Here is a 27181-nt window from a genome sequence, read left to right as displayed (position 1 = left end):
ATGTCTTATTTGATGTTAGAGCCTCCACACTGGGGAATGAGTACAATAAATGTAGGCAGTATGGAAAAGACTTCAATCAGAACTCTCAATTTGGGGCACCTGGGTGGTTCAGTCAGTTAAGCGTCTGCCTTCTGCTGGGGTCATGATCTCAAGGTCCTGGGATCCAGCCCCATGTTAGACTTCCAGCTCAGTGGGAACCTGCTCCTCTCCTCCCTACTTGTGATCTCTCTTGCTATCTCTGTTTCTCTCAAATGAACAAAATCTTCTTTAAAAAAACAAAAACAAAAACAAAAAGAACTCTCAACTTGTTAGCTATGAGCAAATTCCTACCACAGAAAAGCGTTTGGAATGCAGTGTGGCAAGATATTCAGTGAGAGTAAATGTCTTATTTTACATCATCTGACTTCACACAAATGAAAAGCTCCAGAAGAATGCAGAATGGAGACCCACATCTTGTTATATAACAGAGAACTCACATTGGTGAAAAATCCTATGAATGTAATAAGTATGGGAAGTTTCTTTGGTGATAGCATGAATTTTATGATGTCAGAGAACCCATCTGGGGAGAAAGTTTATAAATGAAATGATTGTGGGAAAGCCATTAGTGATAGTTCACAGTTTATTATGCATCAGAGAGTTCACATGGGAAAGAAGCCCTATGAATGTAGTGAGTACAGGAAAGCGTACAGTCAACATTTCTATTTTAATGTTGACTGTAGTCATCAGTAAACTACACTGGGGAGAAGCACTCAAGCCTGGCTCAATCTATTTTTTAAAGTGTGGCTCTCCAAGATGGAGGACAAAGGTCTTAGCTTTGAATTAAGCCTTCTTTCAAAGAATTTTCACCCTTGTCTCTCCTTGGAACCACTAATTACAATGGATCATTTCCTATTTTCCTTTGGGTCACTAGGGAATGGATCCAGCATTTGGGAGAGTGGTTTTAACTTAATGTAATCCTTTTCCACTCCTGGGAAAGTAAGGACCACACACTTCATTTACTAATAGATTTCTTTCCTTTTTTTAGAAACTATTTTAAGTCTATATCATTAGTGTGTGCTTCTCAAGAACAGGGGTCATATCTTCCTTTCTCTATTCCAGCTCTTCTTATTTTCTTATTTCTATTCCAGCTCTTTTATCTCATTATTTACATAAAATTATCTTCCAAGATTCCTACTCATCCTTTCCCTTCTCTTGGTTGTGGCCCTTGCAATGTACTTTTCACATCTAATATAAGTTCTCATTGTTTGCCTTTCCCTACCTAGAACCCCCCTTTTATTTTAAAAGCTGTTAGCTAATCTCTGGCACAATCTTCAAATCCAGCCCATCTCTGAAAGATTTCTCTTCTTTAAGTGCTTCTTCATTCAACCATGATAAATGGCCTTGTCAATTATTTTCAACCTAATGCGTATGTGTATGTGTTCATACCAACTTTCTGTAGGCTCTTGGAGAATAGATACTGTGTCTCTGATATCATATGGATAGTGGTTTGTGCATACTAACTGTCAAATACAAAATATTTTTGACATGACTCTCAAAAAGTATACTGCATGTGAAAACCAAAATATAAAACAATGAAAACAAAATAGCTCTGAGTGACATAATTAAGAAGGGCTAAGTCTTATCTTCAGCCACCCTTCGCCCTTTTCCTCTTCCCTGAACTTGAGATGCTTCGAAGAGACCTCCAAGAATAGGTTGAGCATAGTTTGAAAACCACTGATCTAGACTCATTTCTAACCTAATACAGGACTTCCTAATTTGATACCATGACAGAAGGTCATATGTTCCCTGATTGATTCTTGAAGCAAGAATTCATTACTTAACAAGCAGTCTCACCCATTTACTATAAACCTCCAATTGATTCAGTAAGCAAGGGTTTCTGTTTGCTTAGGGATTAGGTTAGTTTTCTGTTGATAGGTTAAGTTAAACAACATATCCTTTCCCTTCTAAGTCTACTGATTTCAGACTTCTCAGGAACAATGATATTTAAACTGATCCTTCAACATGTATTGATGTCATATTTTACTAAGTTGATAAATTGAAACCATCAAGTTCTTTTCCTTTATTTAGTATTGATTTAACTCTTCACTGTCAACATGAAGTCTCTAATAGCCTAAAGACATACAACCTTTTAGCATTCAGACAACTGTTAGAACATAAAAGGAAAATAACCAACAATGAAAGTGTAATGGAAAGTTGTCAATATTATAAAGCTGAAATGGAAATGCAAAGTGTAACTGAAAGAAAAGAAAGGAGGAAACATATGTTGTACTATTATTTGTAAAGATAAAAAAATGTTAACAAAAAGAGAAAAATAATGCATTATTTTATTTGAAGTACCTAATTAATGCCAGGCACTGCACTGTAGAAGGTCTTTTATATCTATTAGCCCATATATCTATTACAAATATGTTTGAGATAGGGACTGTTATCCCCATTTAAGTAACTTGCCCGAGACCTTGCAGCTAAGTTACAGAGTTCTAATTTAAATTTAGTTACAGAGTTCTAATTTAAATTTAGGTATTTCTTAACTCTATATTTCCTTAAAGTGTGCTGCAGGGGAAAAATAATTAAAAGAAAATAGATTTTTGAATAGCAATTTTATCTTTCAGATATTAACCATCTAGCATAAACACAATATTTACATACTACTTTGTTTATCTAAACTCCCAACATATCACCACTGTTCAGTGAGAAAAAAATGTAGTTGAAGGTTTACAACCTGCCAAGAAGCTGGATTTTCAGTTTCTAAGTAAAAGTCTTTGGCTAATAAACTAGAGTTGGCTTATTTTTGTTTTTAATAAACATAATTTCTTTGTTCCAAAGTGTAAAAATTATTTATATGTGTTACACTTACTCATATAACAAATTATGCAAGAGGCCCATGATTTCAGGGTAAGTGTTCTTTTGGCTTTATTTTGCTCACCATTTTTCTCTTCTCTTTCGGTAGGCGTGTTCATATTTCACATCTCATGCTTTGCCACTGAAGATTACTTTCATCAATGCTAACCCAATGGGCAAAAACATCAGCATCATTTTTAAGGTACAGTAGCCCTCCTAAAACATCAAATTGATTTCACAGGTAGAATTATTGATTTCTCACAAAAAGAAATTATTTTACTTGTTTTCCTCTGGCAACAAAGAGGATTCCAGTTATTTTTGATTCTGCATTTTTACAGAATTATAGTACATGTCAAGCAATGATTGACAATAAATTGATCATTACTGGCTCAAGCTAGTGAACCTTCAATGGAAAACTTAAGAAGATTTGTTTCAATAAATGAAATTAAACACTTTTGAGTAGCACAGAAAATGGAATGTATGATGAACCCCCAATAGGAGAGTTTTCTTTTGGTTTAGGTACTAAATTAGAATCAATATTATCTGAAATTCAAATGATATGTTAATGCAACATAAAATTCTTATCTTCAGGCACTAGCTTATTTTAGTAATTTGGGTTATTTTCTTTTCAATTAAATATAGGCCAGTCTTTATCATGAATTTCATAGGAAAGTAGAGTAAATGGTAGTGATAGAGGTATAGACAAGTAGGAAAGAGGGGCCAAAGAAGAAGCTATGAGTAGAAAGGAAAAATTTGGAGTCATTCAGTTAATCTAATCAATCATTCAGCCAAACCAGACAACCAGGTCTCAGAGTGAATTATTTGGTGAATTTTGACTATTTTTGAGTATAATTTTTAACACACCCATACTTTGGCTTTGACCTGTGTAACCTGAAGCATGAATGGTCATGAAACACTGGATTTTGGGTGAAGAAAAAAAATACCACAAAAGTTCATCTTGCAGTATTTCTTTGCATATAATTTAGAAAGCATTTTCAAAACCAAACCTCTTAGTTTAAAAGCAGAAAACTATCCTTCCCCTTTGGACATATGCCACTTCCTTCACCTATGCTAGAAAATTATCTCTTAATCATTTCTTATTATCAAAGGCTGTGTACTCTGAAAACTTTTTAACCACCTTCATAATATGAGAAGTCAATGATTTAAAGTCTGATGAATCTTATGTGTGCTATTTATACTCCTAGTCAAGAAGTTCTTGGTATTCTAACTGTATATCAGTATATACATTTATGGCATACCAAATAATGTTTCAGTTAGAAAGGGATCTCTCTTGGCTGAGTTTGAAATTTGAATAAACATTCATGGAGCCTCTCTTCACTAGACTTTGAACCTGAGACATTGCACAATGATAAATTAAAAGATTATTATCAGCGAACAACATTCCAAGCAACTTCTAATTTAATGGCTGAAGCTTCTGTAATCATTTAAAGAAAAATTCTTACTTCTTTGATCTTCTCTTAGAAACACAAGGTGTTCTTAGAATAGAATAATTGAAATCACCTTAAGTCAAGCTGGAAATTTATTCGAGGAAAGAAATGACATATCCATATTTGAAGGCTTTTAATGGAATTCAAGGAGAAATCCAGAGTCTATGATTTTGTGTTTAACAGGCCGGAGATGATCTTCGTCAGGATATGCTTGTTCTGCAGATTATTCAAGTGATGGACAATATTTGGCTGCAGGAGGGCCTGGATATGCAAATGATCATTTATAGATGTCTATCCACAGGAAAAGGTCAAGGTCAGTATAGATTAGAAAGTGATTTGACTTACATTATTTATCTCAAACATTCGCTGGTAACATGACACCAGACTTTACACAGCCTTCATTTTAGACTATAAATTTTAAAGTCAACAGAACTATACAAAGCCATTCCTTTTTCTTAAAAAGAATTATTTTCGAAAGTGGTAAGCCAAGTAATTTACATAGAATATAATGTCTTTTTTGATATTAATTAGGATTTTGACAATCTAGATGTTAACTGTGGTGTCCCTTTGTGTGTCTTTTGTGTGTTCTTTTCTCTGTAAGATAACAGAAAAGCTAACTTATTCAAAAAAATTCAATTGTTGCCTATTAACACAAAATTTACAAAGTTGCAAATGCTTAAAGGGGTTCTGAAGAGTATAAATACATTACAAATATGCATTTAATTTCTAAAAGACTTTTGAATAAACCATAATATCAGTAGTCAAAGATGACCAAACATGCAAATTTTGAATGTAATTCTTTTCCTTTATAAAAGCCAAATGTTAATATGGAAATATAATTACATTTATATACATTTTCAAAGAAAATAATATTGATAGTCCACCCAAATTATTACCATTACAGGTAAAAGCTGTACTTAATTACAATCACCCTGAATTGAAATAATTCCTAAGATACCTTATAATCTTTTTAAAATGTGCTCACTACCACCCAGGATTTCATTAAACTAATTGGTAGGAATTATAGCAGATAAATCTGTATTTTAAAAAGGATAAAAACCCAGAGAACTATAAAAGGGACTAGAACCATGTTGTTGTAGTTGTTATTCAGGCAGGACTGCAATTTAAACCTAACAGAAAAACTAGCACTGTCTGCCCCCCAGTTCCTGAGGTCCCATCAATAGGCTCAGTACCCCAGCCAACTGTGATTTGAGATTGTAGAAACTCAGTATGGAAGCACCTCTGCATTAGCTTAACTTGCAACCTGATACTTCAGGATTAGTCTGTTACAAGTCATGCTACCCAATTCTTTTGATTCTGGTAATAGGGCTTTTCTTCCATGGCAAGTGGCCACCTCGGAACCCTTTCTAAATCTCTATTTCCTAGAAGAGTCTTTATCATTGTTACTCTGAGATTGTAATTCCTTGTATTTTCTCTCCTTTTTCTTTTTTTTTTTTTTTTCTTTTTTTTTTTTTTTTTTTATTTTTATTTATTTATGATAGTCACACACAGAGAGAGAGAGAGAGAGAGAGGCAGAGACACAGGCAGAGGGAGAAGCAGGCTCCATGCACTGGGAGCCTGATGTGGGATTCGATCCCGGGTCTCCAGGATCGCGCCCTGGGCCAAAGGCAGGCGCCAAACCGCTGCGCCACCCAGGGATCCCTTCTCTCCTTTTTCTTATGTAAAGTAACTTAATTCTTTCAAATCCTAATGTATTGCAAGAGTAAAAATAAAGCTGGATGAACCAAGCTGAACTTCTTGATGTCACATGGATAACCTTTTCTTCAGAAATTGAATACATCACTGACCTCAAGTGGAATTCTTCAATTGCATCTACTTATTTCTCAGTTTAAAACTATAGAATGTAACACAGGCTAGATCTTTTAAAGTTAATAAAATGATTCAGCAAAAATGAATGTAGATCTGCCCAAAGTTGTAGATGTCATAAGACAAACAAGCTATTATTCCCAGCTATCTACCAACAATCTTCTATAGTTGTTAAGATTTGAAAGGGCATTGCACTGACAAAATACTTCTTTGAGAAAAATAGAGATCATTAAAGCAAACATCATTTTTGGGAGGTCAGGTTCCATTTTTAACATGCTTCCAAGGCTTATTAAATATCTATTGTTTTGGGGATCCCTGGGTGGCTCAGTGGTTTAGCGCCTGCCGCCTGCCTTTCGAGTCCCACGTCGGGCTCCCGGCATGGAGCCTGCTTCTTCCTCTGCCTGTGTCTCTGCCTCTCTCTCTCTCTCTCTCTCTCTCTCTCATGAATAAATAAATAAATAATTCTTTGAAAAAATATATCTATTATTTCAAGAAATATCACAAATGTAAGGTAAGGAATACTAAAATAAGCTAAACAGAGTTGCTGCCCATAAAGGAGAGTATATTCCAGGCTGGAAGTTTGTATGACTTTATCAGCATTATTGTTTATTATAATTCTGACTACTTTGCAGATGATATCCTAGGATATCATGAGGGAGACCATCAGGGAAAATAAAAATTCTTTAAGATTTATTTTATCATTGGCTCTCCAAATTCGATGGACATAAAAATTACTTAGGGAAATTGGAGGAGTAGATATAAGTAGGCTCCATCCAGGTACTAAATCAGGTTTTCTACTTAGGCATTGAAGTCAAAATCAAGTCTCTGTGACTGTAAAAAGCTGATCCAGTGTTTGTTATGCACCCCACTTTGAGAGTTACTGCCTTATATGATACCACCTTAAAAAGTTTTGTCCCTGGGGGAGGGGCAAGATGGCGCCACCAAATTACCTAGAAAACCCTCAAATTATCCAGAAAATCTATCAATTCGGCCTGAGATTTAAAGAGAGACCAGCTGGAATGCTACAGTGAGAAGAGTTCGCGCATCTATCAAGGTAGGAAGACGGGGGAAAAAGAAATAAAGAAACAAAAGGCCTCCAGGGGGAGGGGCCCGCGAGGAGCCGGGCTGAGGCCGGGGCGAGTGTCCCCAGGACAGGAGAGCCCCGTCCCGGAGACGCAGGAGCTGCACCGACCTTCCCGGGCGGAAAGGGGCTCGTGGGGAGGTGGAGCAGGACCCAGGAGGGCGGGGATGCCCTCGGGCTCCGGGGACACTAACAGGCACCTGCGCCCCGGGAGAGTGCGCCGAGCTCCCTAAGGGCTGCAGCGCGCACGGCGGGACCCGGAGCAGCTCGGGGGGGCTCGGGGGCGGCTCCGCGGAGGGGGCTGCGGGGCGGGAGCAGCTCGGAGGGGCTCGGGCAGAGGAAGAGGCTCCGTGCGGAGGGGGCTGCGCGGTTCCAGGAGCAGCTCGGAGGGGCGGAGAGGGCTACGCGGCGGCGGCCCGGGAGCGCGAATCCACCAGCGCAGGCTCCGGAGCACAGGGCGCCGGGACACAGCCCAGGATCCCGCCTCCCCCGGGACAGGCAGAGGCCGGGAGGGCCCAGGACAGCGAGGACGCTCCTGCCCCAGCTGAGCAGATCAGCGGCCCCGCCCCGGAGCCTCCAGGCCCTGCAGACGGAGTTCCTGCCGGAGCTGAATCCAGGTTTCCAGAGCTGCCCCGCCACTGGGGCTGTTCCTCCTGCGGCCTCACCGGGTAAACAACCCCCACCGAGCCCTGCAGCAGGCAGGGGCACAGCAGCTCCCCCAACTGCTAACACCTGAAAATCAGCACAACAGGCCCCTCCCCCAGAAGACCAGCTAGACTGACAACTTCCAGGAGAAGCCAAGGGACTTAAAGTACACAGAATCAGAAGATACTCCCCCGGGGTTCTTTTTGTTTTGTTTTGTTTTGCTTTTTGATTTGTTTCCTTCATCCACCCCCTTTTTTTCTCCTTTCTTTTTCTTTCTCTTTTTCTTCTTTTTTTTTTCTTTCTTTTTCTTTTTTTTTTTCTTCCCTTTTTTTTCTCTTTCTCTTTTCTTTCCTTCTTTCTCTCCTCTCTTTTTCTCTTTTTCCCAATACAACTTGCTTTTGGCCACTCTGCACTGAGCAAAATGACTAGAAGGAAAACCTCACCTCAAAAGAAAGAATCAGAAACAGTCCTCTCTCCCACAGAGTTACAAAATCTGGATTACAATTCAATGTCAGAAAGCCAATTCAGAAGCACTATTATACAGCTACTGGTGGCTCTAGAAAAAAGTATAAAGGACTCAAGAGACTTCATGACTGCAGAATTTAGAGCTAATCAGGCAGAAATTAAAAATCAATTGAATGAGATGCAATCCAAACTAGAAGTCCTAACGACGAGGGTTAACGAGGTGGAAGAACGAGTGAGTGACATAGAAGACAAGTTGATAGCAAAGAGGGAAACTGAGGAAAAAAGAGACAAACAATTAAAAGACCATGAAGATAGATTAAGGGAAATAAACGACAGCCTGAGAAAGAAAAACCTACGTTTAATTGGGGTTCCCGAGGGCGCCGAAAGGGACAGAGGGCCAGAATATGTATTAGAACAAATTCTAGCTGAAAACTTTCCTAATCTGGGAAGGGAAACAGGCATTCAGATCCAGGAAATAGAGAGATCCCCCCCTAAAATCAATAAAAACCGTTCAACACCTCGACATTTAATAGTGAAGCTTGCAAATGCCAAAGATAAAGAGAAGATCCTTAAAGCAGCAAGAGACAAGAAATCCCTGACTTTTATGGGGAGGAGTATTAGGGTAACAGCAGACCTCTCCACAGAGACCTGGCAGGCCAGAAAGGGCTGGCAGGATATATTCAGGGTCCTAAATGAGAAGAACATGCAACCAAGAATACTTTATCCAGCAAGGCTCTCATTCAAAATGGAAGGAGAGATAAAGAGCTTCCAAGACAGGCAGCAACTGAAAGAATATGTGACCTCCAAACCAGCTCTGCAAGAAATTTTAAGGGGGACTCTTAAAATTCCCCTTTAAGAAGAAGTTCAGTGGAACAGTCCACAAAAACAAGGACTGAATAGATATCATGATGACACTAAACTCATATCTCTCAATAGTAACTCTGAATGTGAACGGGCTTAATGACCCCATCAAAAGGCGCAGGGTTTCAGACTGGATAAAAAAGCAGGACCCATCTATTTGCTGTCTACAAGAGACTCATTTTAGACAGAAGGACACCTACAGCCTGAAAATAAAAGGTTGGAGAACCATTTACCATTCGAATGGTCCTCAAAAGAAAGCAGGGGTAGCCATCCTTATATCAGATAAACTAAAATTTACCCTGAGGACTGTAGTGAGAGATGAAGAGGGACACTATATCATACTTAAAGGATCTATTCAACAAGAGGACTTAACAATCCTCAATATATATGCCCCGAATGTGGGAGCTGCCAAATATATAAACCAATTAATAACCAAAGTGAAGAAATACTTAGATAATAATACACTTATACTTGGTGACTTCAATCTAGCTCTTTCTATACTCGATAGGTCTTCTAAGCACAACATCTCCAAAGAAACGAGAGCTTTAAATGATACACTGGACCAGATGGATTTCACAGATATCTACAGAACTTTACATCCAAACTCAACTGAATACACATTCTTCTCAAGCGCACATGGAACTTTCTCCAGAATAGACCACATATTGGGTCACAAATCGGGTCTGAACCGATACCAAAAGATTGGGATTGTCCCCTGCATATTCTCAGACCATAATGCCTTGAAACTAGAACTAAATCACAACAAGAAGTTTGGAAGGACCTCAAACACGTGGAGGTTAAGGACCATCCTGCTAAAAGATAAAAGGGTCAACCAGGAAATTAAGGAAGAATTAAAAAGATTCATGGAAACTAACGAGAATGAAGATACAACCATTCAAAATCTTTGGGATGCAGCAAAAGCAGTCCTAAGGGGGAAATACATCGCAATACAAGCATCCATTCAAAAACTGGAAAGAACTCAAATACAAAAGCTAACCTTACACCTAAAGGAGCTAGAGAAAAAACAGCAAATAGATCCTACACCCAAGAGAAGAAGGGAGTTAATAAAGATTCGAGCAGAACTCAACGAAATCGAGACCAGAAGAACTGTGGAACAGATCAACAGAACCAGGAGTTGGTTCTTTGAAAGAATTAATAAGATAGATAAACCATTAGCCAGCCTTATTAAAAAGAAGAGAGAGAAGACTCAAATTAATAAAATCATTAATGAGAAAGGAGAGATCACTACCAACACCAAGGAAATACAAACGATTTTAAAAACATATTATGAACAGCTATACGCCAATAAATTAGGCAATCTAGAAGAAATGGACTCATTCCTGGAAAGCCACAAACTACCAAAACTGGAACAGGAAGAAATAGAAAACCTGAACAGGCCAATAACCAGGGAGGAAATTGAAGCAGTCATCAAAAACCTCCCAAGACACAAGAGTCCAGGGCCAGATGGCTTCCCAGGGGAATTCTAACAAACGTTTAAAGAAGAAACCATACCTATTCTCCTAAAGCTGTTTGGAAAGATAGAAAGAGATGGAGTACTTCCAAATTCGTTCTATGAGGCCAGCATCACCTTAATTCCAAAACAAGACAAAGACCCCACCAAAAAGGAGAATTACAGACCAATATCCCTGATGAACATGGATGCAAAAATTCTCAACAAGATACTGGCCAATAGGATCCAACAATACATTAAGAAAATTATTCACCATGACCAAGTAGGATTTATCCCTGGGACACAAGGCTGGTTCAACACCCGTAAAACAATCAATGTGATTCATCATATCAGCAAGAGAAAAACCAAGAACCATATGATCCTCTCATTGGATGCAGAGAAAGCATTTGACAAAATACAGCATCCATTTCTGATCAAAACTCTTCAGAGTGTAGGGATAGAGGGAACATTCCTCGACATCTTAAAAGCCATCTACGAAAAGCCCACAGCAAATATGGGGAAGCACTGGGAGCCTTTCCCCTAAGATCAGGAACAAGACAGGGATGTCCTCTCTCACCACTGCTGTTCAACATAGTACTGGAAGTCCTAGCCTCAGCAATCAGACAACAAAAAGACATTAAAGGCATTCAAATTGGCAAAGAAGAAGTCAAACTCTCCCTCTTCGCCAATGACATGATACTCTACATAGAAAACCCAAAAGTCTCCACCCCAAGATTGCTAGAACTCATACAGCAATTCAGTAGCGTGGCAGGATACAAAATCAATGCCCAGAAATCAGTGGCATTTCTATACACTAACAATGAGACTGAAGAAAGAGAAATTAAGGAGTCAATCCCATTTACAATTGCACCCAAAAGCATAAGATACCTAGGAATAAACCTCACCAAAGATGTAAAGGATCTATACCCTCAAAACTATAGAACACTTCTGAAAGAAATTGAGGAAGACACAAAGAGATGGAAAAATATTCCATGCTCATGGATTGGCAGAATTAATATTGTGAAAATGTCAATGTTACCCAGGGCAATATACACGTTTAATGCAATCCCTATCAAAATACCATGGACTTTCTTCAGAGAGCTAGAACAAATTATTTTAAGATTTGTGTGGAATCAGAAAAGACCCCGAATAGCCAGGGGAATTTTAAAAAAGAAAACCATATCTGGGGGCATCACAATGCCAGATTTCAGGTTGTACTACAAAGCTGTGGTCATCAAGACAGTGTGTTACTGGCACAAAAACAGACTCGTAGATCAGTGGAACAGAATAGAGAACCCAGAAGTGGACCCTGAACTTTATGGGCAACTAATATTTGATAAAGGAGGAAAGACTATCCATTGGAAGAAAGACAGTCTCTTCAATAAATGGTGCTGGGAAAATTGGACATCCACATGCAGAAGAATGAAACTAGACCATTCTCTTTCACCATACACAAAGATAAACTCAAAATGGATGAAAGATCTAAATGTGAGACAAGATTCCATCAAAATCCTAGAGAAGAACACAGGCAACAGCCTTTTTGAACTCGGCCACAGTAACTTCTTGCAAGATACATCCACGAAGGCAAAAGAAACAAAAGCAAAAATGAACTATTGGGACTTCATCAAGATAAGAAGCTTTTGCACAGCAAAGGATACAGTCAACAAAACTCAAAGACAACCTACAGAATGGGAGAAGAGATTTGCAAATGACATATCAGATAAAGGGCTAGTTTCCAAGATCTATAAAGAACTTATTAAACTCAACACCAAAGAAACAAACAATCCAATCATGAAATGGGCAAAAGACATGAACAGAAATCTCACAGAGGAAGACATAGACATGGCCAACATGCATATGAGAAAATGCTCTGCATCACTTGCCATCAGGGAAATACAAATCAAAACCACAATGAGATACCACCTCACACCAGTGAGAATGGGGAAAATTAACAAGGCAGGAAACAACAAATGTTGGAGAGGATGCGGAGAAAAGGGAACCCTCATACACTGTTGGTGGGAATGTGAACTGGTACAGCCACTCTGGAAAACTGTGTGGAGGTTCCTCAAACAGTTAAAAATATACCTGCCCTACGACCCAGCAATTGCACTGTTGGGGATTTACCCCAAAGATACAAATGCAATGAAACGCTGGGACACCTGCACCCCGGTGTTTATAGCAGCAATGGCCACGATAGCCAAACTGTGGAAGGAGCCTCGGTGTCCAACGAAAGATGAATGGATAAAGAAGATGTGGTTTATGTATACAATGGAATATTACTCAGCTATTAGAAATGACAAATACCCACCATTTGCTTCAACGTGGATGGAACTGGAGGGTATTATGCTGAGTGAAGTAAGTCAGTCGGAGAAGGACAAACATTATATGTTCTCATTCATGTGGGGACTATAAATAATAGTGAAAGGGAATATAAGGGAAGGGAGAAGAAATTTGTGGGAAATATCAGAAAGGGAGATAGAACGTAAAGACTGCTAACTCTGGGAAACGAACTAGGGGTGGTAGAAGGGGAGGAGGGCCGGGGGTGGGAGTGAATGGGTGACGGGCACTGGGGGTTATTCTGTATGTTAGGAAATTGAACACCAATAAAAAATAAATTTAAAAAAAAAAGTTTTGTCCCTAAGAATGCTGCTATTTAAAATATGATCCATGAACCAGCAGCATTGACATCACCTGAGAGCATGTTAGCAGTGCAGAATCTCAGGCCTCACCCCCACCCTAAAGAGTCAGAACCTACATTTTAACCCCAAGTGATACATATATGCCCTAAAATTGGAGAAATTATGCATTAAAGGACAGTAAAAATAGAACTACTCATATTACTCAATGCACACAGAATTGTTATAAGTATTTAAAAGATGTATGATACATTCTAGCTTAAACGTATAAAATGTAATTTATGGCTTTAATTGATAGACAAAACTTAGCCACCATGATTATTATAAATTAGGGGCAAGGTTTTCAGAGTAGTCAGCAATGTAAGTATTATGATAAATGGCTTGGGATTTAGCAAAGATTAATTCCCTGAAGACAAATGTGATCTGAAAAGTAATTGACATTGCCACAGCATAGTATCTAAACTGTGCTAATAATCAAAGTCTTAATTTTGGTCATGGTCAAATGTGAGGCACTGAAGCATTAAGGACCCGGATAGTAGGTGATTTCCCTTTAGGAAGTATCAAGTGAAGGAATTGGAAAAATGAAGAGGGAAATGTTACTACTAAATGTAATGTTGAGATGCCTAGGTCGCTCTGTGTTTGAGCATCTACCTTCTGCTCAGGTCATGATCTCAGGATTCTGGGATGGAGTCCACATCAGGCTTCCAACATGAAACCTGCTTCTCCCTCTGCCTATGTCTCTGCCTCTCTCTGCGTATCTCTCATGAATAAATAAATTAAATATTTTAAAATAAATAAATAAATGGAATGTTTACATTTGCTATCTCAGTTAATACACATGAGAAAATCTGCACAAGAGCCAAATACGTTGGCTGTAATTCTGAGGATATGCCCAAGATTTACCTCTGCAGTGTTGTTGGTTTCTCTTTCTTTAAATATATTTTATAGGTATTTCTGTAGCCATTCAATATTCTATTCCCACTCCCCATGTTTAAGTTTCTTCTGATCCAGCAGTGCAGATGCCTAAAGGTCACAACTGGGCTATTAAATAACAAGAGAGGTTAATGCTGCAACCAGTTACTACTGGCCAAATCCAGCACAGAGAGTGTTTCATTTACCAATATGGTGATTTGCTTGCTTTTTGTTTAATTTAAATACTTTTAAAGATAGATCATGAAATAGTTTTTAAAATTCAAGCACCTCTCTTTTTATATAGTTATATTTGGTTCTTTGGTCTCTTAGGACATTTAAGTTTTCAACTCTTGAATTGCCAAGATTGTGGAAATCAGAAATTCTAGACTTTTATTTCTTTCAATGCTTTTATTTATAGAACTGCATATTACAGATTTCTTTGTGGACATTAGTCCTGGGACAGTTTTAAATACTTGGTCTAAATTGCTATTCTGTACAGAATAAAATCAGAAGATTTGATAATATTTACATTAAAATTTTTTTTTAAGATTTTATTTATTTGAGAGAGAGAGAACATGAGGGGCAGGGAGAGGCAGAAGCAAATTCCCCACTGAGTGGGGAGTCCAACGCAGAACTCAATTCCAGGATCCTGGGATCATGACTTGAGCTAAAGGCAGACTCAACTGACAGAGCCACTCAGGGGCCCATTTTTTAAAAAGATTTTAGAAAATATTTACATTTCAATAACCTTAGAAATACAATGAAAGAAGCCTTGTTGGATACATGGTCAGTAGGGCAAAGGTCCTATTCAAGTTCAAACAATATATGCCCTCCTTAAAAAATTATTACCATAGTTTCTCTTTAATGTTGACTAAGAAGGAAGAAGCAGGCAGCTCTCTACATGTTTACTACAGTTAATCTGTTCACTCCTAGGAATGGGACACTTAACAGTGAAGCCTTTATTAACCTGAACATTGATTTTTATAATATATTTGAAAAGTTTGTTATAGCAATTGCATTTGGTTCTCTTTCATCATAAATATGCTTGTTATTACAAGTTTGCCCTCCCTTAAGCTGTAAATGAATGCATAAGTCATACATTAATTAACCCACTACTTTATTGACTCAGTGGGAACTCTGTGAGACTAGCTAGATTGGCTCTCTAAGTAGTTCAAGAAAAAATAGTAAAGCTTCTGATAGATCTAATCCAAACACTATAAGTAACCCATTGCTCCCCAGAATTTAGGAAAACTTAGAAGGAAGGCAGTCTAGATAAGGTTCCTTCAGAGAAGAAGGTTTACAAAGAAAAGGATCAATCAACTAGTGCTGGCAACTATTGTTGCTATGTATTTCAAGATGTGTTTCCTACGTATTCCTCATCTTGGGAAGAAAGAATTATTTCAATAATCTCTTTTTTATCAACCAGGATTGGTGCAGATGGTACCCGATGCCATAACCCTAGCAAAGATCCATCGCCATTCTGGACTGATAGGACCGTTGAAAGAAAACACAATCAAAAAGTGGTTCAGTCAACACAACCATTTAAAGGCAGATTATGAAAAGGTTTGTCTTGCTGCAGCTAATTTTAAGTAATGTACTTAAATAAAAATAATGCTCTGGATCCTCAGCTATTGTGATTTCTGAAAAAGTAAATTAAGTACACCTTGAGTTCTAATTCACTCAATCATCAGCTTAGTAATAATGATCCAGTTTAAGTGGCATTATTACCTAGATAAAATTTCTATATTTGGTTTTACTTCTAATAACTATCTCTTTTGAGATGATGCTTCTTGAAACTATCTCTTTCAAATTCTTCTGTCTGTACACAATGTCTGATTTCTATAAATCCACCTCCTTCCTTTGCAATGCATTTCTTCTGCTGAGCTCTACTTTTTCATGCCTTATTCTTTCAATATTTGCAGAATGCATAATTGTTTTTTTTTAATATCTCAGAACTTAACAAAATGTAGTGTTTTATTTGACTGCAAACACTTTTTCCCACTTTCATGCTGGCATCTAGCCTGCTGTGTACCATTGTGCTAATTCTGCCCATCCCAGGGCTCACAGCTAAGAAGATGAGTTGGTTACAGATAGTCTTTGTTCCACTTGCCGAGGCATCGAGGCATGAACTGGTACAACAAGGTCTGCCCAGAGGCAGAGGCACCTTTATACTAATTCACACAAAGATACAAGGTGGGCTAGCATTGAATTTGCTCAGAACTATTCAGAGCACTGAAATTCCCTCATCCTAGGAAATCCCTCAGTCTTGAGGAAACTGAGATGATTGGTCATCCTAGTTAGCACAGGCCATGATAGAGAAACACAAGAGGTCATCTACTACAGATTTCTATGATGTTGGAATAGAACAAAATGCAGGCTTTTGGGAGGTCAAATAACAAAGATAAGATGATATTATCTTGAAATCTATTTTTAGCCATTTTGGAGATTATAACTTGAGTTTTGCACAAATCTCTGGGGCTATATTATTTGAGATGTCTTCATACACATTTGTTCTTCACAACTACCATGTAAAGGCATCTTTTATTATCTTCACTTTATAAGTGAAAAATGTCTAGAGAGACTAATTAAATGACTTGTTCAGGCACTTGGGATATCTAGAATAAGACATGAAATTCAGTGACACAGATTTCTACTCCAGCATGTCAGCCACACCATTCCAGTAGTCCTATTACTATGACCCAACCAATCACTCATGCTTACACCATGGTTACAGTTAAAGTTGCATCATTGTTGAAAATGATGTATACCCAGGAGACCATTTTGAAAATAAAGAGTAATTTTGGCAAGAAATCTCTATTTCTTAAAGAAACAGAAGCCATGATTGACTCAGTGTGGCGCCAATCTGCTTTCACCCACATAGACATTCACTGATATATACTGTACCAAAATGTTTTTGGACATCAACTGGATGACCTATTTGTAAGGATAAACATAAAATATTACGTATATCTCAGTATGGCTTTTTTGTGTTAAAAATTCAAATATCCAAAATTGGTATTTTATTTTTAAAAAAATATTTTATTTATTCATTTGAAAGAAAGAGAGAGAGAGAGAACACAAGCAAGAGGAGCAGCAAGCAGAGAGAGAGGAAGGAGCAAGCTCCCCATTGAGCAGGGAGCCTGTTGGGAGACTTAATCCCAGAACCCCAGGATCATGACCTGAGCCAAAATCAGACACAACTGACTGTACCAACCCAGGTGCCACCGAAATTGATATTTTACATTTCTTTGGGGATAGGCAATATTGAGCCATATTGCTCCTTCTTTTACTTTGAAAAAAAATCATTCAATATTGTATATTTGAGACATAAAAAAAAAACCACCAGGAATCCTCCTCAATAAACTATGAAAATTAGATCCAACTGAGTAAAAGAGATATTTTGCACAATTTCAACAAAAACATTCATCTATTAGGGCCAAAGAATAGATGTTCTTCTGTAGCATATCAAGAACTAGTCATTTGATCATAATCTTCTCTTCACTGAGATGTAGAAGTGACTCTCGATTATGTAATTTTGCTTTTTATGATACTTTTTACCATTAGCTCTGATGCTCCTGCATTTGCTTATTTTGTCTGTGTGTTATCTTTGTGTTATTGTTTTTCAACTGATTAGGCCTTGAGGAACTTCTTCTATTCCTGTGCTGGCTGGTGTGTGGTAACGTTCATCCTGGGAGTCTGTGACCGACATAACGACAACATCATGCTGACAAAGTCAGGCCACATGTTTCATATTGACTTTGGAAAATTCCTAGGTCATGCACAAACATTTGGAGGGATAAAAAGGTCAGTGTGCAAATAATGTTTATTACAGTAATGAAGCAATATCCTAGAGTGATATATAACATGCAATGGCATAGAAACCCAGCAAATGACTTGCTCCCCATCTCTTACATCCCTCTAGATGACATAAACATGTTTATAGAAGATTGAAGGAAATATTTTTTAATAAATTGTTAATGGAAAAAATTAAGTTTCCTCAAATTCTTAATGGACTTCTCCCATGAGATAGTAATCCAGTTCCAGTTGGAATTGTCTGAAATACAGTATATTCATTTTCTTATAAACCTTGAATGAACAATGAGGCATGAATTCATGCTCTCAATACATCTGCTATATTGCCCAGAGCAATCACCACCCCTAGTCTACATATCATAAAACTAGCACATTTCCTACACTGAAATAGCCTTGAATCATTCAAAAAATACCTAGTGAGCAACTACCATTTAAGGCTCTAAGGTTATAACAGTAAACAAGGCAGACACAAATCCTGATTTCTTTGTAATAGAGATGACAGACATTAAACAAGTTAGCATGCAAGGAAATAATATGAAGAAATGAGGAGTTTAACTTGTTAATAAGAAACTGACACAAAGAAATGGGGTAGAGAGTGGAGCAGGGATGCTATTTTAAAGAAGCCTCTAAGGAGATGAGAGACAATTGTGTAATTAATGATCTTCCTGTGTAAATCCATGAGAATAATATTCTAAGAAAAGAGAATAGCAAAAATAACAGTCGTGAGCATGGAAATAAGCCTGGTATGTTCCAATAACAAGGAGGTCTGGGCCTAGAGGTAGATGGAAAGGGCAACCAGTAGGGGTAAAGGTGAAGAGTTCAGTGGAAACCAGATCAGGTAGGGCACTGAGGACATAGTACAGAAGTTGGCTTTTGTTTTGGGCTCAGGGGCAAACCATTGATGGATTTCAGTGGATTTCAAAACTCTTTCCTTCTGTCCTATGAAATAATGAAACTAGTTCATTATTGATGATTAGGGCAAGACCTTAATGGAAAGGAGGTGGTAAAAACGGACAGATTGAGAATGTATTTTGGAGCAAGAGCCATAGAACTTGCTGATTGATCAGACATCTGGCCATGACTAATGGGCAGGGGCAGGGGTTTAACAGGTAGAAGAAGAATGGAAAACATTCAAGGATGACTCCTGGATTTTTGGTCTTAACAAATAATTATATCATTTACTGAAACCTAAAAGACTGATGGATGAGTAAGTTTTTGTTTTCCTTTATTTGAACTGGGGCAAGGAGACCTAAAGTTTAAGACTAAATGTCCCTTGCTTTAAAAAGATAATTTACCTTAAAGTAGAAATGAGATCAAACCATTCTAAAGAGTAATCAATCACTTTTAGCTAAAAGTAACTTCCCCATAGAAGAAATAATAATGACTCCTACAATATAGCATGATGAACTTTCATTAGATGACCATTATCTGGCATTAAAATGCCAGCATAAACTACATAATATCTCCTATTTTGTAGAGACATACAAATGGAATCTTTTAACTTGCTATTCTTTTCAATATATTGCCTTCTATACTGACTGCCTTGAGAAAATTCACCACATCTGCATTAATTCCTTAAAAAAATCTACCGAGGATGGTCTGTGTGCCGAGGACTATTATGACCTCGGGGACACAGAGGTTAATAGTCCACATTTACTACCTCAATGGGGCTTGCACTTCCTTAGAATACTGGAAGACAACACATAAATAATCACATAAAATGTGGAAAGAGCAGAAATAAAGAGTTGTATGGACTATCAGAACATCCATAGAGGCAGGATACCTAGTTTATGAAAGACAAATGTTAATTAACATACATGAGCATATTACTTCCTCATATAACTTGTTTTCCCTAGAATCCACTCTATCCCAGAAATTTAAAGATTAGATTACAATTTTGACATCTTTCCTTATTTATGGTCCACTGGAAATTTGGGTTAACTCTTATTTATTTAAACAGCAACAGTGTTGACCATGGGGTGGTTAAAAAAGGAATAAAGATATTTCAGTCCCACAGAAAATGTTGAGGGAGACATAAAAAGTAAAGAACAAGTTACTAAACAAAATGGTAAGTGCTGTAATGGAGATATGTACCAGAGCTGATAGAAAAGGTAGATCCCAATTTGTTTGTTTATTATTAATATTAAACAGTTACAACTGCTTCTACATTTGGCAGGGTTTTATGACATATTATATTAGTTTCAGGTGTACAATATAGTGATACAACATAATATATTTAAAAATACCACAAGTGTAGTCACCATCTGTGACCACACAGTTATATTATTAACTATAACTATATTCCCTATGCTGTACATTTCATCCTGTGTCTTATTTATTTTATAACTGGAAGTTTGTACCTCTTATTCCTTTTCATCTATTTTGTTACCTCCTACTTTTCTCCCTTCTGGTAACTACCATTCTGGGTATTTATGAGTTTGTCTCTGACTTTTTCTTTGTTTGTTTCATTTGGGTTTTTAGATTCCACATGTAAGTGAAATCATATGATATTTGTCTTTCCCTGTCTGATTTATTTCACCTGGTGTAATACTCTCCAGATTCATTCATGCTGTCATGAATGGAAAGAATTCATTCTTTTTTATAGCCAAGTAATATTACATTGTGCCAATATTCCGTTTCATATATGCCACATCTTTATCCATTCATCTATTGATGGACATAAAAATAGAGGTGCATATATATTTTCAAATTAATGTTTGCATTATCTTCATGTAAATACCCAGAAGTGGAATTAGTGAGTTGTGTGGTATTTCTGTTTTTAATTTTTTGAGGAACTTCCATATCACTTTTCGTAGTGGCTACACCAATTTATATTCTCACCAACAGTGCATAAGAGTTTCGTTTTCTCTACATCCTAAACAACATTCGTTATTTCTTGTCTTTTTGATACTAACCATTCTAACAGGTGTAAGGTGATATCTCATTGTGGTTTTGATTTGCACTTCCCTGATGATTAATGGTTTCAGTATCTTTACATATATCTGTTGGCCATCTATATGCCTTCTTTGAAAAAAATGTCTATTCAGGTTCTCTTTTTTTGGCAATTTTAAATCTTTTTTTATGTAATATCTAAGGTACATGAAAATGTACCCCACACAGAGCTTCACTCATAGTAGATTCTTAATATTGCTTATCAGGTAATAAATCACTCATAGGGAAGCCCTCAATCATTCAATAATTATTAATTCTATGAATGTAAATGAAGTTGGCACTGACTTCCCTTGAGATTGTTGATTACTGTTCATCAGCTAAGGGGGCCAAATGCAGCATTATGATCCATTTGGATTATCATTTGCAAGATTGTATCTCTACAGTGGTCATGTAAGGCTCGTTAGCAGTGTCTCCTTAGATTTCTCTATTGACACTGATACTTCTTCCCTGAGTTTAACAGTTAAACTGAACTATTTCTACTCATTATTTCTCACTCTATCTTTTGAATTGTATTCTAATAATTTTCTTCCAAGTCTCTTTTGGCTGTTTCAAGAGTTCATTTGAATGTGTTGTTTCATAAGATAGATGACTTCTTTTGTTCTAGTACCATTGGTTGTTCTTATTGGTTGCTAGGTTGGCAGTGGGCTTCTTATAAATTGAACCCCTGTATTCCCCTAGAATACATGAACATTCTTAGTTATACTACATTTTTTACCTTATACACCTGATCTTTGGGGAAAAGCCTAGCTTCACCTAGCTTCTTCTAAACACATAGTAGAAATATTAATAACCTACCCGTAATGGACGAAGCCAGGTATTAAATCATACCCTAGGGCTATCCAAATCTCTCACAGTCTAGCAAGGCCATATCATGCTCTGGTAATAACCAGTAATAGCCCAAGATAATACTCTTAACATAAAATGCTACACCCACTGGGATAAGAAAGTACATGTGTTTCTACTATTGTCTACTCCTTAGAAACATGGAGGAGGAAAGTATTTGTATAACTTAAAAAGTTATACAAATACAAACTTATACAAACAAAGTTTATACAAACTTAAAAAGTTTACAAAAGATTACTAACACATATCAACTAATTTCATTTCATAATACACTTGTCTAAATCTTTGCTCAACTGCACATAAGTAGTAGTAGTTTCCAGTAGTTGGTTTATGGGTTGGCAAAAAAGAAATCACATACACACTGAAGATGCCCTCTAAGTTGTAGAGATACCCTGTAGCCAAGGATATAGCATTTGATAATGGATATTGGCAGGCCAACACAGCAGAACCAGATGTAGTATATCTGGGGATAGATTTTCTTTTGATCCTTGGTTTCCTTAAGAAGAAGAGAAAACTGATTTCTTGCTGGGCCATTGTCCCTTTATAGTAATGCTTACATCACCATTCATACTAACCATCTATGTGATTCTGTTAGGAAAAATATCCATAGACATTGGCCCTCCTGATTCTTGGATTATATTGAGTCAGCTCAGCAGCATCCTCATTTGGAATTCTTGTCCAGATATCCCTGAACCATTCCTCTGAATTCACTTTCCCAGAAATCTGGAAAGCCCATGCTTAGACTGAATTGGAGGTTCCTGTAGACTTTCTAACTTTGAAGAAAGAAAAAAAGTTTTCTCAGTTATGAATATGAAGAATTTCAGATACTGTGTATAAACAAACAATCCTTCCTTACTGGTTTTAATTATAAGATTAGAAAAAGAGGATTTATACCATTGGATTAAATCACAGGGCAATTCAGCCCTAGCATTCCTTAATGATTCTGAGGAAAATTTCTAGCTAATCCTTACAATGGAAACAATGAAGAATTTCACCAATTTCTGAAACCAATTGGGTTTTCTTTTGAAATATTGCTTAATTATTATCTTCTTTCTCTATTTTCTCTCACAAAGACTCAAATTAAAGTGGTTAGCAAATTATACATCCACAATTTTTCACTCAAAGTTCCCCTGTAATAATGATTTCTATATAGCATTTTTTCATTACATAAAAGACATTATTGTAATATACTGTAAATTTCAACTTAATAATTTCTTGATGGTAACTTTCTCTTACAGAGGAGAAGAAATTAAGGAACTCCTTTTATTAGTGATGTTTATTGATCTTCTAACTCATTGTTTCATACTTTTATTTTTTCAAACCATATTTTCAGTCTATATGGTCTTTCACTTCAGTAACACTAGACTTGCACGAAGTCTTTAATTTGAGAAGTTATATGAATGGTGGTCAAGGTCAGATACCCTGGAGATAGACTGTATGATTCTTTTTTTTTATCCCATACTACAATGTACTATTGATGTGACCTTGAAAAAAATGACTTCTCTGTGATTCAATTTAGATTTTTTATGAAACAGATTTTTTGAAGATTAACTGATAATGTAAAGTGCTTAGAAGAGTGCCTAGCATTGAGTAAAGGCTCTAGAAATGTTGTTATAATTAACTGTAGTTTAAGCATTCCAAAGGAAGTGACAAGAAATAAGACTGTATCTCTAGGTGATTATCGTTTTTTTGTGTGTTTAAAATGATCTAAATGTCTTATTTTGGTACTTTTTAAAAATATGCACTCTGAAATTCATGAGTTGAACAATTAGTCTTTAAAGTTCTCTGATTCTGAGGCTTGTTGACTGACAGATTGGATTGCATTGCAGGATTCTTCAGATTTATTTAGACTATAAGGAATTTTACCAAATCATTCCTGACTTCTGATATCATTTCAGACATAAGGAAACGTGTGCTGGGCCTTGTTCATGCTAGCTTGCAAGAGTGTATTGTTTGTATTCTTTCTCAACTCCGTGTTCAATGACATTACTTTGGTAACCTGAAATCAGCCATAATGGAAATATATACACCATGAAAATTGGCAAATGTCACAAATAAGAGCTGCTTTTTTTTTCTACATAAAAAAGTGAGCTGGTTATTAACTATATACCACCACACCAGAGGACATAAATTCATTTAAAACAAATGAAAAATCATTCCAGAACACAAACAAAATTCAAACTCTTTTCCTATTTCAGTATATGTGCTGCCGAAGCGAGCACTCTTTTCTTTTCCTATTAAAATATTTACATGAACATAACCAAAATATTACATATCTATCTTTTTATAGCATGGTTTTATACCCTTTTCAAGTTTTATCTCAATAAATCACCAATCACCGAATATAATTAATCTCAAATTTTTCATTTCAATATTAGTCATAAAAATTCCTGTATCTACAGCCAATTATCTTCAATAGTTAATTACCACTGATTTAAAAATTTGTTTAATCCAATTTGAGTATTGTCATGTTTATATTCCAAATAAACTCAATTTAAAACTATCCTTAAAAAAGAAACTCCTTTAGCAGATTAAGATTTTTTGTCTTGCTCCAATCATTCTGGTTTAATGTTATATTCATAGTAATACAAGTGCTATATAGGCATTAGTGATCTCCCACATGCTTTAGTTACTACCTTAATGTATTTTGAAATTAGGTAAGTCTCCTTGGTCTATTATTCACACAATTGTTTATTAATAAACATTGTGGTTCTTTTTACTCAAAGTAGGCCTCAGTATCTGAAAGAAGCATACTTTTCAAAACCTCTCCAACTGTGAGTGCCTTAAGGGCATCTTTGTATCAGCTAGTTCCTGACACTTAGCAGAGGCTCAATTTTGGTTGATTGAAGGACCACTACAAAAATGTCATAAAATTTACCACTCTGGACCTGAAACAGTACAATTTTTCTGAAGATAAAATTATTAAGAACTTGCCATATTCTGTTATTCTAATTAGAAATTTATCAAGGGATTTTTACTTAATGGTCAGTCTAATATGGGAATCTGGGGAATGAGACTCAAAATTTGATCATCGTTACCTCATACCCATTAAGATAGATAATATTAAAAAACAGAGAACAAGTACTGGTGAGAATGAGAAGAAATTGGACCCCCCTGTGCAGTGGTAGTGGAAATGTAAAATTGTCTGGCTGCTATGGGAAATAGTATGGCCTCAAAAAATATGTTTCTCAAAATTTTATTAAAAAATTACCATATGGGGATCCCTGGGTGGCGCAGCAGTTTGGCGCCTGCCTTTGGCCCAGGGCGCGATCCTGGAGTCCCGGGTTCGAGTCCCACGTCGGGCTCCCGGTGCATGGAGCCTGCTTCTCCCTCTGCCTGTGTCTCTGCCTCTCTCTCTCTCTCTCTCTCTCTCTCTCTGTGACTATCATAAATAAATAAAAATTTTAAAAAATTACCATATGATCCAGCAATTCTACTTCTGAATATATATTCAGAAGTTTCTAAAGCAGGGTCTCAAAGAGATCTTTGTACAGCATTATTTACAATAACCAAAATGTGGAAGCAACCCAAGAGTACATCAGGTGAATGGATAAGCAGAATGTGACATATTTTATAATAGAATATTATTCAGTCTTGAAGGAAATGCTAACACATACTAACAACATGGATAAACCTTGAGGACACTATGTTAAGTGAAGTAAACCAGTCACAAAAAAACAATTCACTTATATGAGGTACTTAGGGTAATCACAATCATAGAAACAGAAAGCCAAATAGTGGTGGCCAGCATCTGGGTGGAGGGCAGATGGGAATTATTGTTTAATGAGTATAGTGTTCCAGTTTTGTAAGATGAAAAGAACTACGGAGACAGATGACAGTGATGGTTGCCCAATATTATGAATATATTTAAATATATCGTATGGACTATATTAAATATATTGTATGAACTATACACTTAATACACAACTATACACGTAAAAATTGTTCAGATGATACATTTTATGTAATATGTATTTTACCACAATGAAATAATTGAAAAAAGTTGGTACTCTGTTTCACTAAGGCTTTTACTAATCACAAAGCCAGTCCCAGGCACCTAACATCTGAATAGTGATTTGATGTTCAAAGTACTCTCACAGAAACTTATTTCCAGAAATAAAGTCTGTTCTGTCATTTTCATCTACACACTATCATTTATCCTTTTCCCACCCCCCTTATCATTCCACTATGTTTGATTATTTGGTTTCTTCTGAGTATCTTTTATATCTACCCCCCTTCCCAGTATATGTAGAAAACAGTTCCTCCAATTAAAAAAATAAACAAATCATGACTTTTCTTCAGAGAGAGACTTGTAAGTTTTAAGATGAAGAGTGAAGGATAATTAAGGATGAAGTGTATGGGAAAGAGGGAATAAAAGGAAGGAAATGAGAGAGAGTAGAACAGAGGAAGAGAGAACAATTTATTTTTATTTTCTTAAAGATTTTACTTATTTATTCATGAGACACACACACACACACAGAGAGAGAGGCAGAGACAAAGGCAGAGGGAGAAGCAGGCTCCATGCAGGGAGCCCGATGTGGGACCCAATCCCGGGACTCCAGGATCACGCCCTGGGCTGAAGGTGGCGCTAAACCGCTGAGCCACCCAGGGATCCCCAAGAGAACAACTTAAATAGTGGGAGGATTCTGCCTTCTGGCCCTCAACAAATCTGCCCCATTGTGAAAAAGCATGCTTGACATGGAAGACCCACGTACTCTCCTTGTTTAGTCTAAGGTACAATGTACCTGCCAATATAAGCATCTTATAGTGTTGACTCTGAATCTAGTTTGTAAAGGAAGGTTACATGTGTCTCCTAAACATGAGCCTAATATAAGGACTTCCACTTGGTGTCCAACTGAAGAAACAGTACCTGCTCCTATGCGGAGTTTGACTTATGATATAAGAGATAAAATATCCATTTCATCTTTCTCAACCTAGTAAGAGATTAGATGTCCATTTCAAGCATGATTCATAAATTTTGGTCATGCAAATGATAGCTTAATGGATAATTTAAATGTTTTCAGAGGTAATATGGACTATTCTTGATTTTCACTTCCAACTTGATTTGAGAACCTAATCCTATTTAAAATGTGATACCGCAATCCAATTTCACACAAGCATTGATAATCTTTTCCTCATAGACTAACATCTGTTCTAAGCATACACTGGAATTCCATGCAAAGTATAACTGTACTCTTACTTTTTCTTGAACTCAAACTCAAGGGAAGAGACATGAGATTTTAGAGGAGCTGACCAGCCTCTTCTTGTCCTCGTAAAATCCTGACCTACTATAAACTCACACCCAAAATGTCAGACTTAAGAAAGTATGACTGATCATTTTGAAGAGGTAGCTATTTTAACTACCCTCTTCAAATAAAGAGATAATGTATCTGAGTCTGACAGGAACTCC

The 27181-nt window shown here is 36.8% G+C and overlaps 1 protein-coding gene across 8 annotated transcripts in view; it reads left to right on the top strand.

Annotated features, from left to right (window-relative positions):
* PIK3C2G (phosphatidylinositol-4-phosphate 3-kinase catalytic subunit type 2 gamma) overlaps positions 1-27181 on the top strand; it is a 364988-nt gene that overhangs the window by 224488 nt on the left and 113319 nt on the right. For all 8 annotated transcript variants that reach the window (XR_013364236.1, XR_013364235.1, XM_077870889.1 and 5 more), the window contains 4 exons: positions 2948-3040; positions 4470-4599; positions 15590-15726; positions 17798-17967. Coding sequence is in view for 6 of the 8 variants with exons in the window: in XM_077870889.1 (XP_077727015.1) it covers positions 2948-3040; positions 4470-4599; positions 15590-15726; positions 17798-17967 (530 nt within the window). In the remaining 2 variants the exon portion in view is untranslated. The remainder of the gene's footprint in view (positions 1-2947; positions 3041-4469; positions 4600-15589; positions 15727-17797; positions 17968-27181) is intronic.

The sequence above is a fragment of the Canis aureus genome, chromosome 25 (assembly GCF_053574225.1).
Source record: "Canis aureus isolate CA01 chromosome 25, VMU_Caureus_v.1.0, whole genome shotgun sequence".
Classification (NCBI taxonomy): Eukaryota; Metazoa; Chordata; class Mammalia; order Carnivora; family Canidae; genus Canis; species Canis aureus.
This window is presented reverse-complemented; position numbering and strand designations above follow the sequence as displayed.